General features: G+C 41.4%; 1 protein-coding gene across 10 annotated transcripts in view; it reads left to right on the top strand.

The window, feature by feature from the left end:
• The window catches only part of rerea (arginine-glutamic acid dipeptide (RE) repeats a), a 564,590-nt gene that overhangs the window by 152,215 nt on the left and 392,700 nt on the right, over positions 1–19,675 (top strand). For all 10 annotated transcript variants that reach the window (XR_011587646.1, XM_070860497.1, XM_070860493.1 and 7 more), the window contains exon 2: positions 422–867. Coding sequence is in view for 9 of the 10 variants with exons in the window: in XM_070860497.1 (XP_070716598.1) it covers positions 567–867 (301 nt within the window). In the remaining variant the exon portion in view is untranslated. The remainder of the gene's footprint in view (positions 1–421; positions 868–19,675) is intronic.

The following is a 19,675-nucleotide window of genomic DNA, read 5'->3' as shown; positions in this document are numbered from 1 at the left end:
TGAGGTCTGATGGCTGTAGGAGTGTGGTGCTGTGGATTGGTGTGTAAGCACATGAGTGTTGGAACACAACTTTGGTCCTTTATTCTGCTGAGTTCCTAATCTTTGTCACTCGTGAAATTGAATAAAGGGAGGAGTGTCTCTTAGGGTATCCTTGTACAGCTCAGTAGTTTACCTGGTTGATCTCTACCTTGATCAGAGTTGGTATTTGGGTTGGGGAGAAAAATGAGGAGTTTCAACTGACAAAGCTCTTTTAAGGTACATTGTCACCATGATGGGCAATGCATCTCTTTTCCCTTGTTCAACTTCTCCCTTTTTTTCTGCTCCCCTTCAGCAAATCCAAGTGGGCAGGCACATATTTGGAACATACTGCTTTATGAAGATAATTTTGTAATCTGTTTCTTTTTGTTTGTTTCTTTTCCAGCCGTTTCTAACATTTTGGAGTTGTTGGAGTGGCCGGATTTTTCCTGGAATTGAGCATTAAATTCAGAAGACTGAAGCCCAGGCTTACTGTCTACCTTTCACGGAGGCCAAGCCGTGAGAGGACAGAGGAAGGAACGTGGCGAATCATGACAGCAGATAAAGAGAAAGATCGCGATCGGGACAAGGAGAGAGATCGAAGGGATAAACGAGAGAATGAGCATTCCAGGCCGCGCCGTAGCTGCACTTTGGAAGGAGGTGCGAAGAATTATGCGGAAAGTGACCACACTGAAGATGAAGACAACGACAAAGACAGTGCTACTAACGAGGAGTCTGGGAAAAAGTCAAAAATAAAGAAAGCACCTAAAAAGAAATCACGTTATGAGAGAGCAGAGACTGGAGATATAACTTCATTTGTAACAGAAGATGATGTTGTCTACAGGCCTGGAGGCAAGTAGTACTTCATGATTAGTTTTCTGGGTGATGTTTAAAAAGACAATAAGGATGCCAAGATTACAAGGCAGTACTTGTCAGGGGGTTCAGATGAAGTCATAACCTTTGAGTATTACTTGAGCTGTTTTTAACTGTCACTTGAACCCCTGATTTAAGATTGTGGCCTTGAAATCACTTTGATGTAGCTCTTTCCCCTTCGGTGATAGGAATTGTGATGACATCGCCTCCATGCAGTTAATGTGTAATGATGATCTTAGTAAAGGTCTAATAATTGACTTGCAGTCTATTGAAATTTTTGCCGTTTGATTCCCAGAAAATATTGCAGTATATAGTACTTAAATGATAATTCAACATTGGAATGATGTGTCTGGTAATCCTAAAATGGAATGCAGTAAATTGTCGTTTGGCACTCTCTCCAGTATACCAGGAAATCCTACTACCTCAACACATTTTCTGCTGGCATGCTAAATAATTTTGGCAGAAAGCCAAATTTTGAGTTTTGGACTTTTTACTTGTATATACCGTGTTAATTTCTAATCCTGAATCGTGTAAAGAGGATTGACTATTTCTGGTTTGAAACTGGAAGTTTTTCACACACCCATTGCCTGCATGAACATTTCTCTCCCACCCCCTCCTCCCCCCAAGTTTCAGCACTGATTAAGGTTATTGTGGAGCCTCATATTGCCTTTTCAAGTTAGACGTTTCATGTTTTCAAATTTATTATAGTGAATTTTGTGCTCATTGGGGTGAGATATTAATGCAGCTAAATGGTAGCCAGTGTCCATATCAGAAATTGTGAAGTTGATCTAACCCAGGTAGATGCAGAGTAAAGTCCTGCACTCCTGCCTGAACAACATCGTTTAATTCTAGTCTCAGAATGCGATACCTGTGTGAATTTTACACTTTTCCCACTGTCCACCCTTGTATCTGCTCTGTGTATAAATCCCAACTAGTGCTGAGCTGTGAATCCACATCAGTAAGAACGAGGGGTCAAAATTGTTGAGAAACCCCTTATTTTTTTTTCTAATTTTGTTCTGTTCGTGCTCTCCTGAAACCACTTCCTCGTGCAGGGAAAGAGAGGGGAGATACCCTGCAATACCTTATCAAAGTCTCCATTTTTAATATGTGAGCCGAGAAAATCAACAGCTGATTTGGTTGTAGGAAGCATCACAGCTGAGCGTGATTGAATCAGTCCTCAATGTCCACACACCTCTTTTCAGCAGGGGTCACTGGCAGGGGATCAGGAGTGAGAGCACTGGCCAATTTAGTTCAGGGTCATCGAGGCTATCTGTAGTGCTTCTGCTGTCGAGGTCAGGGGTGAAAGGGCAGTATGCCACTCAGTTACTTTTAGGAACCATTTCTAACCGTGCTAAGTATACCTTATACTCACGATAGGTTTTATTAGTCTGCAGCTTTCAAGGTTTTTTCACTGGAACAGATGTACTGTAATTCGAAGCTGCAGATTTTTGTCTCTCTGATACGGGCCATGACTTCAAATCTATAAATTGGACAGATTACGTCGATTGTACTAAAATTAAATGAGTAGCAGTATGAAATCTGCCACTTTACACACCGAATGAAGTTTAGAATAACCCTTATTTTTAAATTTCAGTTTACTGCAACAGCTTTCATTTATATCAGACATTTTAACATAGAAAACCTGCGAATTGATTGAGAAATCAAGTGTCTTGCAAATGGTTACAATGGTATAACTTAATGAAACCACATATTGTTAATTGTAATGCTGCCTTTCTGTTACCTGTTGCTATTTCAGTGCTGGTATTGTAACATCATCACCACCACGTTGATTCTTTTGAAGATATGCCTATTGTATGGTGAAGCACAGCAAAAGCAATAGTGGTTAGCACAAATTGCTACCAGTAATAGTAAATGGAAATTTCAAGACAAAATAGAAAGCTCAAAAATTGGGAAAAGTGGAAAACTCAAAGCTGATTCACTTGCCTGGGTTCACGTGATTGTATAAACGATTCAATCTCTTCTTTTATGACAAGATGTATCCTGATACCCCGCTTGTATTACAATGCTTTTTGTAGCCCAGAAGAGGCGTGAGTTCAGGGCCCAGAAGAGGCGAGGGCCCAGGGGCAGCACGGGCCAGCCCACACAGCGATATGTGTGCACCAGGTCCGTGCAGCAGAGCTGGTCTCCAGTCGTCCTGGTCAATCCTTGCCACTGGACCAAGACCTAGCTCTGTCAAGCCTGTGTGGTGGCTGGTGTGCAACGGCCACCACACATTAAAAATATCCACACACAGGCATCTTCCATCCTTCAGTATGCAGTTCGGAACCTGGAATATTAGGTACTTCATTGAAACACCTGTGAACTTATCCCTTTTTGGTGGAAGCAAGTCATCCTCGATACGTAGGACCGTCTAAGAAGAAGACAGTGCTGCTGCCTTTGGAGGAGGTGTGCATACCTCACAAGGTGGGTTGGTTCTTTGTCTTCCTGAGACAAAATGCTATCGGAGACACAGTGCTGTGAGTAGCAAAGGAAAACCACATGTATTGTTGGTCATTTATTCTGGCTGAGCTTTGAGATCTTAACATGGTTACCTGTACTGTACAGATCTTCTAACGTCAATGAAGGATCTTCTGACGTCAGTGAAGGTTTACAGAAAAAATAGGAAAGTTGCAAATGAGACTTTGGAGTCATCACACATCTATCTTGGGGCCCCTAAGTCAAGAGAGAGAAGTATAAACAAAGGTACCATATTTGGCCCTGTACCAATCGAGCTGGTCCTAAACCACATGGCACTGGCTTTAGAGATACTGCTGGCTACAAGGTTATCTTCAGCTAGTGCCACCGAGTCTTTTTGCTATGAACTGACCTTGAGTGATATGCTCCGGCTACAACTCTGGTGATGTGGATAGGAGTGAACTGTTTTCATCATCTCGCCAGCCCATTTTGACTCCTGTTGCTTTGACTTCAGTTCATTTGCACTGATGTGAGGGTGTGGATTGCTCCAGGACCAGCCAGTGCTGAAGCAGCAACATAAAGGGGAGTTCTCATTTGGAATTGGCCAGCATTGAGAAGGTACAGAGACAACACTCAAATGCAGCAACTCGTCACCTTCATAGAACTTTAAGTTGTTTGTCTCACTTTGCATCAACTCTATCATTGGCTGTTGGCCCCTTTTAACACTTCTATAGTTTGGGGCATCTTTTGAAGATTTGGGCTACTTCATTTGAATTTTCCTTTGTGTGTGAAATCTCCAGTAGAAAAGGGATGATGAGATCGTTAATGCATGATTATTCCAGTTGTTGTTCTCTGGGCTCATCCTCACTACCCTTCACTTTGGGTCTGCTTTCAGTGCACTCATTGCAATTTCTGAGATAGTCCAGGAAGTGACGCTTTGAGTGTTTTGGTTGCATCGGTGCTCCGGTACCAGGTTCTAGTGACTCGTGTTTTGACTCCATCAGCACCTCTATTTGCAAGTTTATATCAACATAATTATCCTATTCATAGCTGGTGTTCCTTCTCAGCCCTCCTTGGCATTTCTGCTCAGAGACTTCCCATTCCCAGAGGGCAGCTTGGAGTTAAAACGCTGAGCATGAGAGTTGGATGACCTACCGCAGTGCTGTCACTTGGCTTACTTAGTGTATTGGTATTAATCTGCTCGTGGAAAAACAGTGCTGAAACCATTACGCTTTAATGTTGTGCCATTATGCCTCTGGTGTGATGCTTTCAATTCTTCAACACAAACTACTGCTCCATCAGTGCTTAACTTTGATGATGTACAGCTTAGAAAATGATCTCTTCAGACCAAATCCACACTTGGAAGGATAATGTTTGATTATCATTATTATTATTTGCAGTTAAGTGGATAGTACATACATTTCACAAGTCCTCCATTATGAGTTACTGAAATCTGACTAGCAACTGAACAGTTATCACTGAGCCACTAATGAATCCTACATTGCACTGACAGCTGGCTGACCACTCTGGCCTTTTCAGGGGGTCTCTTTTATAGTTAATATTTTGACAAAAACAAACCTGCCACATTGACGTGGCCCCCTTATATAGCTTGGGCAAATCACCTGGTCTCAAAGGGAGGTTATGGGCTGGATTCGGTTTTGCTGTTTTCGGGGAGGGAAAGCCACCGGCTGGGAATAGATTGCGCTCTCATAAGAAACATTCCCAAAACATTACCCACACCACCACAACACAAATCGCTTATAAAAAAAAAAAATTAAAAGAATAAATACTCTCTCTTACATTTTCTGCACTTTATCTACCTCACCGCCACCAGCATGGCTGGAGCGCTCTGGGTCCCCGGCAGTCATCGCGGGGCGCGCTTTGGGGCATACGGGTCGGGCGCAAGTCAAAACTCACGCCGATGTCGCAATGAGCGGCGTTGCACGCCTGGCGCAGCTTTTCCCGGCACCGCCGCAAAACCCGATCCGAAGCTCCCGACCGGATGCAGAAGACCTTGCCGCCCCATTTCACGCCGCTCCGGGGTGAGACCCGGAGCGCAAAGGACCCGAAAATCCAGCCCAATGTCTTTGTATTTCTCTCCAGACAGTCTGTGCCAACCCACTCTTGTGGCGTTTGAGGTACCCTGAATAAAGTAGCCTCTACAAGGTAAGTAATAATTCTGTCTCTTAGGAAACTTGCAGCCACAGGAATGTTTCTACAAATTACTAATGCCAAACATACCCAGAATACATAGCCGATACGTACTCGGGGAAAGAAAAAGCCAATGATGGATACTGACATTTTCAACTTCTAATACACAAATTATATGTCACACACAGTTTCAGCATTTCCAGATGCTGCTGTCCACTGCAACCAGATATTTTCTTCATGGCTCACATGTTTTCTCTTAACCTGTCAGACTGAATATCTAACTATTCCTCTTTGAGGAACAAACGAAAACATGCAAAGGGATTTTGGGGTGCTGCCATCCTTCAGGTCAGTAGTCTTCCTCCTTTTGTCTGTGGAACAATAGAAGTTCCATAAAAGGAAATTTCACATCACTGCAAAGGACAATTGTCAAATGTAAGAGGGACTAATTCTATAAATTACACACTACATCTTGGATCCTAATTCTCCACAGTTTGAAAATGGTTTCTGGCATCTTTGTTTCTGGCAGATCTCCCATGGCATCATTCATGGTAAGCCGGAGGGCAACAGCAACAACAACAATAACCTACATTTTATAGCGCCTTTAATGTAAAAAACCGTGACAAGGCACTTCATAGGGGTGTTATCCAAAAAAAATTGACACTGAGCCATATAAGGAGATGTTGGGCCAGATGACCAAAAGCTTGGTCAAAGAGTTTTAAGGAGTGACTTAAAGGAGGAACGAGAGGTAGAGAGGTTTAGGGAAGGAATTCCAGAGCTTCGGGCTCAGGCAGCTGAAAGCAATAGCCGCCAGTGGAGCAGCATTTAAAATCTGGGATGTTCAAAAGCCCAGAATAGGTGGTGATAGGGCTGGAGGGGATTGGAGATAGGCAGGGGCGAAGCCATGGAGAGATTTGAAAACAAGTATGAGAATTTTAAAATTGAGGCGTTGCTTAACTGGGAGCCAATGTCGGTCAGTGAGCACAAGGGAGATGGGTGAGCGGGACTTGGTGTAAGTTAGCACATGGGCGACAGAGTTTTGGATGACCTCAAGTTTATGGAGGGTAGAACGTTGTTATAACACTGTTTTACAACAACAGGGATGTTATGCTATGTAACACTTCATGTATTATCAGGACTACTGATTTATAGTGATGGAAGAAGTTGAATCCTGCCCCATCAAATCAATGCATCAAATCAAATCAATGCATCAATAATTGTAAAAGTGTTCGAGAGTGTAACACTTAGAAGAAGTGTGCGCTATACGGGAGACTTTTAATACAGGGTATAGGTAGATTGCCGCTTGGATTGGTGAAGTGGTGAGATATCATTAGGTAAGGAGGCCACTGTTGCTTTAGATTGGTTGGTTTCTAATTTAAGATTAGGCTATTGGTTGGGATAAAAATATTATAACTTTGCAAAATATTTATGTATATAAGTGTAAAATGTTGAAAATTCCACAGTAAAAGCCTGATTTGACCTTGCAACAGAAACTTCCATTTTGCAATTGAACTGTCACCACTGAAGTAAACCAAATAATGAATGACAACAGCAATAATATATTTTGTCAAAGAAAAATTAATATATGCGTCATTCTAATGATGGACCAATGTGCGTGTGTCGAAACTCACAGGAGCTGTTTCACTGTACTGTTCTGCTGCATGCTAGAATTGTCTCTGATGTAATTAAAATGTTCACATTCTCATTCATTAGCTCCTTAAATCTTCAGTTTTCTGCACCATTCAAAATGTAAAATAGAAACATGGAAGGCTATTTGCAGTTCAGTCATGTTCCCGTCCTTTTCGGCTCAGCCCACTAAACCATTAAAATGTCAGAAATATCAAAAGACTGAAAATATTTAATCGCATAACACAGATAAGATGTCATCTCACTATACAAGATGTCGTACATTACATTGCTGCAAACAAGAAGACTCTTGTTTGGTTTTATTCATTGCGTTTTGTAATTTAAGGTTTGGATGAAGTCTGCTCTATAGTTAAGATACCCCAGGGGTTAACATAATGAAGCTATTCTTTAGTGTAGCTAATATGGTATTTAAGCATGTCATGCTCACATTTTTACTTTGGTGGTACCCTGTAATACAAGCCTGTGCAGAAAATCTCTTCTGTTTAAACCATTTTTGTGATTATTGGGTAATGTTGTTTTGCTGAACAGGGCTGGTTCTTTTGTGATGATGTAGATCAGGTCCTAGTGGTACAATTCGAATACTGTACTGTAATTCAACAAATTCCAGGAACTATAATTAGTCTCTGTAATTTTATCATGATTCTGTACTAACCAATTTTGAAGCCAGTTGCATGCTCCTTAGCCTCTTTACTACTGTACCAGTTGAGGAAAAATGTCAAAACTGCAGTGGTTTCAGTATGAAAAAAAATCTTTCTCCGATAGTTACATTTGTTTGACCACTGACTTTTCTGGGTTCCCGACAAGAAGATCAAAACTCACCTCGTTCACAAGGTTTCTCCATTCACTCCATAAATGTGGCATTGGTTCTGCTTCTTTGTCTCACTTGCAACTGGCTATTCTGAGAATTCTTTGGTCATTTTTTTGCGAGGTGGGATAACGGTGGCGCTGGAGATAACCATAACGAGGACATATCTCACGAATATGACTCTGGTGGTTCTGTGAACCACAATGAGTTGGGTAAAATTGAATTGGAGTATCGATGGGCATATCACAGATATGTCCAGGTCAACTGTAGCCATGGTCCAGCTAACTGCATTTATATGCCTGCTGATATGGGGCAGAATTCTGCGTGTTGGGGCTTTATTTGTCTAGAATGAGGAAACGTAAACATGAGAGTTTTAAATGCAAGGGATTTAGGCTAGAGAGAGGAGAACCTTTCTCACAGAAGCTGTTTGGTTGCTGAATGCAGTACCAGAGTTGATGATTGAAGCAGAAACCGTGTCAAATTGAAGAATAGGCTATTTCGGTAGTTGAAGGAAAGGAAATGAAATAAAGGGAAATGGGAACAAGGGATTAAGACTATTGCTCGTGCCCAGGATAAACACCAAGATAGACTGGTTGGGTCGAATAGCCTGTTTTCATGTTGTAATTTCTATGTAATTCATAGAATTACACAGGATATATGGCACAGAAGCAGGCCATTCGGCCCAACCAGTCCATGCCGACGTTGTGCTCCACTCAAACCTCCTCCTGTCCTTCCTTATCTAAATCTATCCGCGTAACCCTCTATTCCCTTCTCCCTCATATGCTTGTCTCGCCTCCCCTTAACTGCATCTATACTATTCGCTTCAACAACTCCGTGAAGTAAAAGATAGGGTTTCTTTTCCGTCTTGTCAGATAAGGTACAATATTTGATCACTGGATGTGTCTAGCCTTTGTAGAACACCAAAGTGACCTGTGGGATTCAGCTTACTTGAGAATTTTTACTTCTTTCAGCTTTTCAGCCAGCTTCTCCATGTTTTTGTATGTGTTAAATTACATATAATTATGGATCTGAATGTTTGTATTTGAAGATAGATTTCCATCTTTAAAGTAGATGTGAGTTGGCAGAAACTTGGTCAGCCTTTATTGGATGATTATTGACTTGCTCCTCTGATCATTGAGGATGCTCACTGTCCAGTTTTGTGTGTGTGTGTGTGTGTGTGTGTGTGTGTGTGTGTGTGCCTGCTGTTGTTTGGTTGCTGGTTTCCTTTCAGAAAGGGAGTTATTAAGAACTCTGCAGAGGGTGCTATCATCAGCAAGAGAATTGCCACATTTAATAGCATTTGACTGGTCATTTAACAACAACAGCTTGTATTTATAAGGTGCCTTTAATGTAGTGATACATCCCAAGGCGCTTCACAGGAGTATTATGAAATAAAAAATTTGACACTGAGCCGCAAAAGGAGAAATTGGGGCAGGTGACCATAAGCTTGATCAAAGTGGTAGGTTTTAAGGGGCGTCTTGAAGGAGAAAAGAGAAGTAGAGAAATTTAGGCAATGAGTTCCAGAGCTTAGACCCTCGGCAACAGAAGGCATGGCCACCAATGGTTGAGCGAATGTAATCAGGGATGCTCAAGAGGGCAGAATTCGAGGACCGCAGACATCTTGTGGGGGCGGGGGGGAGCGGCGGGGGTGGTTGTGGGGCTGGAGGAGATTACAGAGATAGGGTGAGAATTTAAGATGAGAATGACGAGACTCAGGCTATGGCTGGACTTGAGGCACTAAGGATAAGGGGTAGGCCATTTAGGACCGAGATGAGGAGAAACTTCTTCACTCAGAGAATTGTGAACCTGTGGAATTCTCTACCACAGAAAGTTGTTGAGGCCAGTTCGTTAGATATATTCAAAAGGGAGTTAGGCTTAGCCTTACAGCTAAAGGGATCAAGGGGTATGGACAGAAAGCAGGATCAGCCATGATCATATTGCATGGTGGTGCAGGCTTGAAGGGCCGAACGGCCTACTCCTGCACCTACTTTCTATGTTTCTTCATTGGACTAAATGGAGAAATTGTGTTGAAATATCTGTGCATTGCTCTAGGTTGGACACAAACCATTATGGACAATCATCATTCGTGCACGAATCAACTGGTTCTGTTCCAGAAATAACCACAGCCATGTAGGGTTAAGCTGCTTGCATTTGCAAGTAATCTTTCCTTTTCCAGAAATGTTTTGAAAGCTGCTAAGTGCTCTGCACTTTCTGACAATAAGTTAGTGTACAGTCCAACTAAAGATATAGCAGTATACATCCACATACTTGCTTAATATGATCAACTGGATAAACGTTGTGCAAAGGCTTCAATGTGATTTTTAATTCTTTTACTTTCCCAATCTCTGGTAAATTTGTTCATTGTCCCATTTATTGTCTTCAGTCGGCAACAAAGTCACATTGTTTTGTAACCCCCTCCCTCCAGAGTCAGTGGTTCTGTGGATCATAAATTGTATTCACCTATTACACTAAGCTTCCTAGCTATTTGCCTAGTATGGCTTGCAGAATGTGCATAAAATTGGCAAATTAATTTCAACACAGATAAGTGTGAGCTATTACATTTTGGTAAGAAAAATGAGGTCACATATTACTTGGAAAATAAGAATCAAAATTTGGTAGAGGAACAAAGGGATCTTGGGGAGTACAAATACAGTAAAAGTAGTGACGCAAGTTAATGAGGACATAAAAAAGCAAACCAAGCACGAGGGTTTTATTTCTAGAGGGATAGAATTAAATAAGTAGTGAAGTTATGCTAAACTTGTATCGAACCTTGGTTAGACCACACTTTGCCATTCTGGTTGCCATATTATAAAAGGGATATAGAGGCACTGGAGAGGATGCAGACAAGATTTACAAAATTGTTACCAGAAATGCGAAGTTATGCCTACTGGGAAAGGATGTATAGGCTGGGTTTCATTTCTCTTGAAAAGGGAAGGCTGAGCGATGACCTAGTAGAGGGCTTTAAAATTATGAAAGGTTTTGATAAGAGTAGATACAATAGAGTAGATAGTGTTTCCACTTGTGGGGAAGAGCATAATTAGAGGCCATCAAAATAGAGGTCACTAAGAAATTAAATGGGGACTTCAGAAGAAACTTCTTTACGCAGAGAGTGGTGAGAATGTGGAACTCGCTACCCCAGGGAGTGGGTGAAGCGAATAGTATGGATGCTTTTTAAGGGGAGGCTAGATAAGCTTATGGGGGAGAAGGGAATAGAGGGTTATGCTGATAGATTTAGATGAGGAAAGACTGGAGGAGGCTTGAGTGGAGCATAAACACCGGCATGGACTGGTTGGGCCGAATGGCCTGTATCTGTGCCATATGTCCTATATAATCCCACCCTTGCAACCAATCTTTTGTTCACCTCTCTTAACTCTTCCAAAATGTCAGCTAGCATCGGGGGGAGTGGGGTGGGGGTTGATCAGGCTGGGAAATTGAGTGGGCAGTCAGCAGTTTTGCAGGAATGGAGTCAAGAGAGCAGGAGGTGGGTCTCATGGAGGAGATGAAGTCAGAGAGGGCATGAGGGGAGAAACCAGGGTAAGAAACGCTCTCGGGGCCAGGAACTGACGTGGTTGAAATTAAGCTGTCTCATTGAAGATAAGGTGATATAACAAGACTGCAAGTTAATAAATGTGATTTCGGCTTTAAAAGGCCAGAAGCAAAATCCAGAGGGTTGCAGGTTACTGAGTTTGACATAGATGGTGAGAATATATGTATTAAAGGTAATAAATCGAAGCAAACCTGGATTTATGAAAGCTAGGCCAGGGTGAAATGTGTTGCAGTTTCTTGAAGATATACTATTGTGGATGAATTATGGTAACTTGGTGGATAGCATGCTTTGACTTTCAAGGACTATTTTAATAAGGTCCTTCATATAAAGCTTGCGGTCAAAACAAAATGCATTGGTAGCTTATTGATGAGAGACTAGGAAACCAATGGTGGTAGTTTTTATTTGGCAACTGTTAATCAGTGTAATTCTTATTCTCTTCCCCCATCCGCTCCCTAGAATGATCCTGGAATTCCAGCTAAACACATTTACCAGTGCCCACCAGGAAAAACTTTTCCCAGAATTGTATCCTGCCCTAGCCCCTAATCCGTGTCTTACCCTGCTTTCTCCCTTAATGCCCTCTCTGAGTTCATCTTCTCCACAAGATCCACCTCCTGTTCTCTTGACTCCATTCCTGCAAAACGGCTGACCACTCAACTTCCCACCCTGACCTCGCCCCCCCCCCCCATGCTAGCTGACATTTTGGGAGAGTTGAGAGAGGTGAACAAAAGATTAGTTGCGAGGATGGGTTTTAAGGAGGCATTTAAAGGTTGGGAGAGAAAGGTAAAGAGGCGGAGGGGCTTTCGGGAGGCTGGGAATTCCAACAAGTCAGCCAGGAGCATCTCGACATGTGGAAGAGGTTCAGCGGTAACTGAGAAACTATTTTTTTTCCCCATTGTACTTTACATGTGGAATGAAATTACAGCAAGTTACTTTATAATAACCCTCAATACATTGTACTTTATATTAAGCCACTCAAAATTAATTTACTGTACTTTAAAGGCAGCCTGTTTCAGTACTGTCAAAATCTGGGCTGCTTCCAATAGCACGTGGCAAAAATAATATAAATAGTATCACCAGCAGCGATTACCATCTGAAGCACAGATCAAGCCACTAATAACTGCTGTGAACCTCAACACTGAACTAAACCAAATAAAACAGAACAAAATCGTTGTCTGTAAAACACTTCGATCCTCACATTCTTACCCTCTCTAAATTTATTGCATTCATTTCATTTCAAGCTTCTTCTGGCGCTTTGTCTATTTAATAAAACTGACATACATTCCTCTTCCTCCTAAAATTAGTTTCACTTCCTAAAACCGCAGCACCTGACAGCAATAAATAGGCAGAGCAGATTAATTTAATGTGTTAAAAGTCCTGTGCCTGCATACATGCCTGTTGTGTAGCACTTGGTTCCTGTCACATCATCGTTTCACCGTCGGATGTTACGCTTTGCCCCCAGAGATGGGCCCTTTCACCTCCTCACAACACACTTTTACCGTCACATTTGTTGATTGGCTCAAAGTAAAATAGTAGCAAATCAAATATGAACAGGCGGGTTAGATAGGAATCAGAAGTGAGGAATGTGGTTAGAAAACTGCTAGTGAGAAACTACTAAGGATTTATGAAAACAACCAAAGTCGAAAGATCAAGCGAGAGAACCTAAAGCAAGGAGCAGGCGAGCCAAGCAAATCATTCAAAACACTCTTCGAAAACATTTGCTTTTTCAGTAACTGAAATTTCTAATGTCCAAAATAAGGTTTGTAAAGACGATAAAATTACATAGTTCACAATAACCTGGGTAAATTTAATAATAAGGTTGTCTCATTATGTTTTTCAATACCTTCATTAATGTTTGCACTTGAAGGCCTCAACCTCTCCCTTAAACCTTGGCTTGGACTTTTGCCCAGAGCTGTGACACTTTTAGAAATTTATAAAGTCCCTCGCATTCTCAGCACGTCCCAAAGCACTTCACAGTCAATGAATTGCTTTTGAAGTGCAGTGGTGTTCTGCACTCAGACACGGTAGGCAATTTGTACAAAGCAAATTGTTAGCTGAAGACAGGTCTGCAGTCTTGAGTATTCCCAATGTGCATCTGTAGAATTTAGTCTGGTACAATGTTTCTCTTCAGTGTTTAACTGTGCCTGTTTGCTATTTTTCAAAATTATTTGGAAAGAGAAGGTAGAGAACACATCTGAAGTTTTATTCAGGTAAAGTTTAAACAGACTTTTTAATACATGGGCGCAAAACACACACACAGCAAAAGACTTGGAACAAAATATGTGAAGACCCACTTCATGACCAACTGCACATCTGTGGTATCTTTCGTTTGAAGAACGAACAATCAGTTATTTTTCTGGTAACATAGTGGCTTTGTGTAGAACAGTGTTTTAGTTCATATAGCTGTTGAAAATGATTTGAATTCAACTGGGCAGTGAATTTGAGTGGGGCTTCAGCTAATCTTTCAAATAAACCTAACTTCATTTTTTTACTTCAGGAAGCATGTCAGACTGAAAGAGAGAGAGACACTGTCCTATTGTTTACATAAAATTTGTTTATAGAGCTGCTATTGAGAGGAAAATCCTGGAAGATGTTTAACATGTTTCTTTTGTATATTAACCTGAGAAAAAATGTAATCCATTTCTCAGGTTTTCAATTCCAAAAAAATGTTTTGGGACTCTTGCCGAAGGTAAATATTTTTGAGTTAATTTCTGGGAGTGTTTGTGATCGACAGGAAGACGGGTCATTTGCCAGGGGCTTTGGTTGCAAGACCTGTCCCTTTGGAAGAGATACAAAAATTGCTAACGGAATTTTTCTAATTGAAAATAAATATACATGAAAGCTGCCATTGTTATTTACCACTGCACTGAGGTAAAGGCACTGAGATGGGTATTTGTGTATATGACGAACAGTATTATTCCAGGAATAAATCAAAAAATAATTCACTCAATATTTGCAGAGATCTATTGGAAACTTAGCAAACCAATACTGCCAGACCTAGGGTTCCCCTCCTCAATGTTGTTTAAACCACAAGACATTCCTGTCCCGCCCACACCAAACTCCAGGACCCGCCACCTCAGTGCTCTCAAATACCAGAATTGTTGCCCCAGAACAGCCAAAGACCCAACCAGGTCTTTAGTTCTGCTGATTCCCAGAACCACGTTCTTCGTTCTGCTAAATCCTAGAACCGCGTCCTATGTTCTGCTACATCCTGCCCGTCCCACTTCAATGCATCTAAACACCAAGCATCTACCTATACCCTGGTATATCTTGCATTCCATGTTGCTATGTAACATATATGGGCAAGTGTATATGTACGCATGTGCATGTTTACGTATATAGTATTTTTTCAGTGTGCACTTTTATATTAAAAAAAAATTAGCATTAAAGAGAGAAGACAAGCCAGTTATTTCTGGCAAAGTACTGCAGATGTTGGAAATCTGAAATGTAAACAGAAAATGCTTGTCAGGTAGCATCTGTAGTGAGAGCAACAAGAGTTATTTCTCGCTGGTTTCTTCAGATATCACCACATTGCACACAATAATATATTCTAACTTGGCGCACACATTTTTAGCTTGCCAGTACCAGTTATTTTAGTGGTGCTCCCCTACAGAGCACTTGCTGGGAATTGGTCCTTTTGGAACACCACTTCTATGGTTCAGACAAAATAGACCACATTATGTGTAGCTAAAGTTTAATAGCAGAATCATACATTGTGCGCTACATGGTACAATGATCCTGGTCTGAATAAAACAATGTATTTATTGTGAGCAACACTATGGGAGATCTGCGAGCAAACTAATAGTTCTGTTCATTGTAAATATCACTGGGAAATTATTTGTTTTCTGTTTAGTTTAGAATTGTTTAGAATTCCTTTGTGAAGTCTGAATGCACTCATCAACAAGCCATCCAGTGGACTGTTGAATTTTATAGTTCAGTATCTTGTATATTAAAATTAGCTTGTGAACTTGTCTCAGTGCAGTTAATGGAAGACTTTGGAGGTGATATGAACTGATGCATTTTGGCAGAACAAGGTGGGTTTGTGCTTATTCTTATGATGTGCTGATCTCTGTTGTCCTGATTTGGCATGTGCTGAGTGGAGGCCAGATGCTTTATGGGAGGGTGGTGGACTCAGCTGAAGCGTCAAAGGACCACGCTTACTCAGTGCCAGCTGGTGCCAGGCTTGAGAACAGGTCACCTATTAACCCTCACAGCTGTAGCTTGTACATGGAGAGACCAGAAGAGAGAGGCAAAAATAACTTTGAAAGAGTAGAAATGAAATGAAATGCGCTGACCTCAAAAGATACTTAATTTGCAGTAGCTTTGTCCTGTGTCTGGCATTTTATTAGAGCGTATCTCTGCAAAACATGGTACTTCAGGAGCTATTGGGAGGTTAACACCAGAGGAGGAACATGCTTCTCTGTTGCTCAGCTGACCCAATTTGGGAACAGTGCTGGAGGAGGTCCAGCCACAGAAGACGAGGAGGCTGGAGAGAGTATTGTGTACTTAATTCACCACACAACATTGTAATTTTAGAAAGCAGAGCAGCAGCTCATTTGAGCATGTAAATACTGCACGTCAGTATTCTTCCCTTAATTCTCTTTACAAACCCGTTGAAAATTAGATTTTGGACTTAAGGGGAAAAAAAACATTTTTAAAGCTTAATAAAGTTTGCAGTACTTAAAGGGTTAACAAAGCAACTTATTTTACATTTAAATACAGCAGTTACACTTAGTACAGAAAATCATAGCAATTATACTATCCACCACTAGCTCCATTCCCTAGCCACCAACTGCAGCTCTCTCCTTGGCTACTGTCTGAGGCTGAAACAGACTGTTTGCAACCTTGAATGCCGTATTTGAGTTTCTGACCCCATATCCTCGCCATCATGAAGACCGCGGACTTCCACCTCTGTAACATTGCCTGATTCCACTCCTGCCTCAGCTTATCTGCTGCTGAAACACTCATCCATGCCATTATTACCTCCAGGTTCGACTATTCCAATGCACCCGTGGCCAGCCTCCCACCTTGCACTCTCCATAAACTGTATCCTAACTCGTACCAAGTCCCGCTCACCCATCACCCTTGTGCTCGCTGATCCAGGTCCAGCAATGCCTCGATTTTAAAATTCTCATCCCTGTTTTCAAATCCCTCCATGGCCTTGCCCCCCCCCCCCCCTCCTGTAACCTCTCAAACCCTACACCCCTCGGCGATCTCTGCGCTCCTCCAATTCTGGCTTCTTCTGCATCTCGATTTTAATCGCTCCACTATTGGTGGCCGTGCCTTCAGTTCCCTCCGCCTTCAGTTCCCTACGCCTTAAGCTCTGGAATTCCTGCCCTGAACTTCTTCGCCTCTCCTCCGTTAAGACACTCCTTAAATATACCTCTTTGACCAAGCTTTTGGTCATATGTCCTAATATCGCCTTATGTGGCTCGGTGCCAAATTCTGTTTGATAGACGCTCCCGTGAAGTATCTTGGGACGTTTCACTACGTTAAAGCCGCTATGTAAATGTAAGCTGTTGTTGCTGTGGATATCAGTCTCATCCTTTCACATGTTCTTATGTTACATTCAGCTCGGATGTAGAGTGAGTCTGGTAATTTTAATTTCTTTTGTCCTTGCTTCTAGCTGCCTCCAACTGCCACACTTCCTCTTTCAACTGGGAAGGAAGGGCACTCTTGGCAGCAAACTTCATCGGCTAACTGTGACAGGTGTGCCACTGTGTGATAGGGCCTTTTACTGCTCGTTCTACCTTTATTGTGTGGTGCTCCATCTAGTGGTTGTACCGAGAAATTATGAATGCTGTCCAATTAGGCAGGCATTTAAAATGTCAGAGCAGGCTATATTCAAAGTAGCAACTCTTTGATTAGAAATCAAATGCTCTGTATTTCATTTTTATATATTTAATTGATGTATTTCATTTGTGAGTGAAGGGTTATCAAAAGCTTTAATATAATCATAGTTGTTTGAATACAGTAGTAACATGAAGTGGAGATTGTGCAAAATGCTTATGTGCTATTCTCCATTTAATTGCTGGATTAAAAATAGTTTCTAAATGTTGTATTTCACATTCTGTGATGCATTGCAATATGTTGTGAATTGTGAGCAGTGATTAAAACAACCCTTTTTCCTTTTAACTTCACTCACTGCAATACTGGATTTGCTGTCAGGATATGGCAGCATGCCACAGCAAACTCTGCTGCCATGATGTAATCCAGTTACATTTTATTTCAAGGAATTCAAAGTCAGAATAAAAATATGGACAAATGCAGTAAGGTCTTATTTCATGTTAATATGCCAGCAGGAAATGTGCTGCTGACATGGCATTTATCAGTATCACTTTATTAGTATTTCTCATTTTCACCTTCCAGCAATTGTTGAATCATAATTATTCTTGCTGCAGAATAGTTTTTCTTAATCAAAAAGATGTCAAAATGAAAAACTGTTGCTTTCAAGGAAAACCTGGCACATATGCAGGACTTTGTGGCTAAGTAGCAGTCAGTTTGCAACCATTGGGAATGAATAGGTTTGAAAACCCTGACCTTTCTTGGATACATTCCCAGATGAGATTATTGCAATAAATAGAGTAGCTAATATATTCACATTGATTCTTTGTTGCACTGCTGGTCAATATTTATTATCACCTATCCAAACATGTTTTTATAAATGCCAAACAAGCAAACCCCCTCCACCCCCCCTCCCCCAAAATCTTAATTACTCAGTACTGAAGATATATTCAAGGGCAGACAAACGTCAAAATATTACTTTTTACTAAGTGCCATAAAAGGCCAACAAAGTCATTTTATAAAGCGAATGTTAGTAACATTTGCAGATGATCTATTTCTTCCAAACTGGAACGTAAGAGGTCACTCAGTTAAGTTGTGTGTGTTTTAACATTTAAGCACATAACAGTCAATGGGCTGAAGGGAAACGTTGCTTTGAAATTCATGTCCACTGTTTTATGTTTGTGTTCGTATTGGTCAGCTGAGAGAATTGATCTTGTAAAATTGCTTTTCATATCTGCGTGTTCCTTGATCTCATTTTATAAAAAAAACTGGGAGCCCCTATTGACTTTTAAATGTCACTTTAAATAAGCCGAACATGCCTCGCCGTATTTTCAGGTAAATTTTAGTAGTGTATTGACCTTTCTCCTCCTTCAGAGTTGCACTTTGCAGGTGCAGAAAGGCCAACATTTTCAAAATGAACATGCTGACATACCTTTAAGAAGTAATGTATTGCTGGGGGATTGCGTGGTGCAATGGAGGCGAGAACACCTGGATTGAGTTTGGGCAGTCACAACCAATCTCCGATTAGGCATGGGTACATAGTTCAAAAACCTTTCACTAATTTGGCTCTGAATTATCAATCTCACGCAGAGAGGACGTAATAATGGCCTGCCTATGGGAAAGCAGAAAATCTATACTCGAGCAGTGATTAGGGTTGCCAAATCTAGTTGGGTGTATTGCTGGAGGTTTCATCACATGACCTCCCACCTTGAACCAGCCGGCCCCACACTCCTGCTTTTGGTCCCTTCTCCAGGTGCATTGCCTTCCCACGGCCAATTGAAAAGAGAACACACTCTTTGTTACCCAGTTGGATTAATCGTGACTGTTAGTGAAACAGTCCTGCCCCCCCCCCCCCCCATCTCCAATTGTTTTGTATTTTTGTATCTCATCAATGAAAGTGTTCAATGAAAATGAAAAAAGCACAATTTTGTTTATTAAAGCCTCTGATTTCAGGGGGCACAGATTTAAAGTAATTGGGCGAAGGATTAGAAGGAAGTTGAGGAGAATTTTTTTCATCCAGTGGGCGGTGGAGGGGTCTGGAACTCACTGCCAGAAAGGGTGGTAGAGGCAGAAACCTTCATTGCATTTACAAAGTATTTGGACGTGTACTTGAAGTGCCGCAACCCACAAGGATATGGATGAAGAGCTGGAAAGTGGGAACAGGCTGGATAGCTCTTTTTCAGCTGGCACAGACACGATGGGCCGAATGGCGGCCTCCTGTGCTGTAAATTTCTATAATCCTATATTTTTTTCCCAGGTTGCTCGCAACAGTGTCCTGAAGATTAATCTTCAATTCTTGGAGAATCCAGGACAATCCTGAAGGGTTGGCAACACTAGCAATGATGTGGCTTTGCTCAAAATATGGGAATTGGGCATGTTGTTAGAATAGAGCAGAGAAAGCTTTACTCGTCATCTCGGAATGCTATACTTGACCTTGTATTACT

This window comes from Pristiophorus japonicus, chromosome 18, assembly GCF_044704955.1.
Source record: "Pristiophorus japonicus isolate sPriJap1 chromosome 18, sPriJap1.hap1, whole genome shotgun sequence".
Lineage (NCBI taxonomy): Eukaryota > Metazoa > Chordata > Chondrichthyes > Pristiophoridae > Pristiophorus > Pristiophorus japonicus.
Note: the sequence above shows the minus strand (reverse complement) of the source record. Positions and strands in the feature narration are given on the sequence as shown.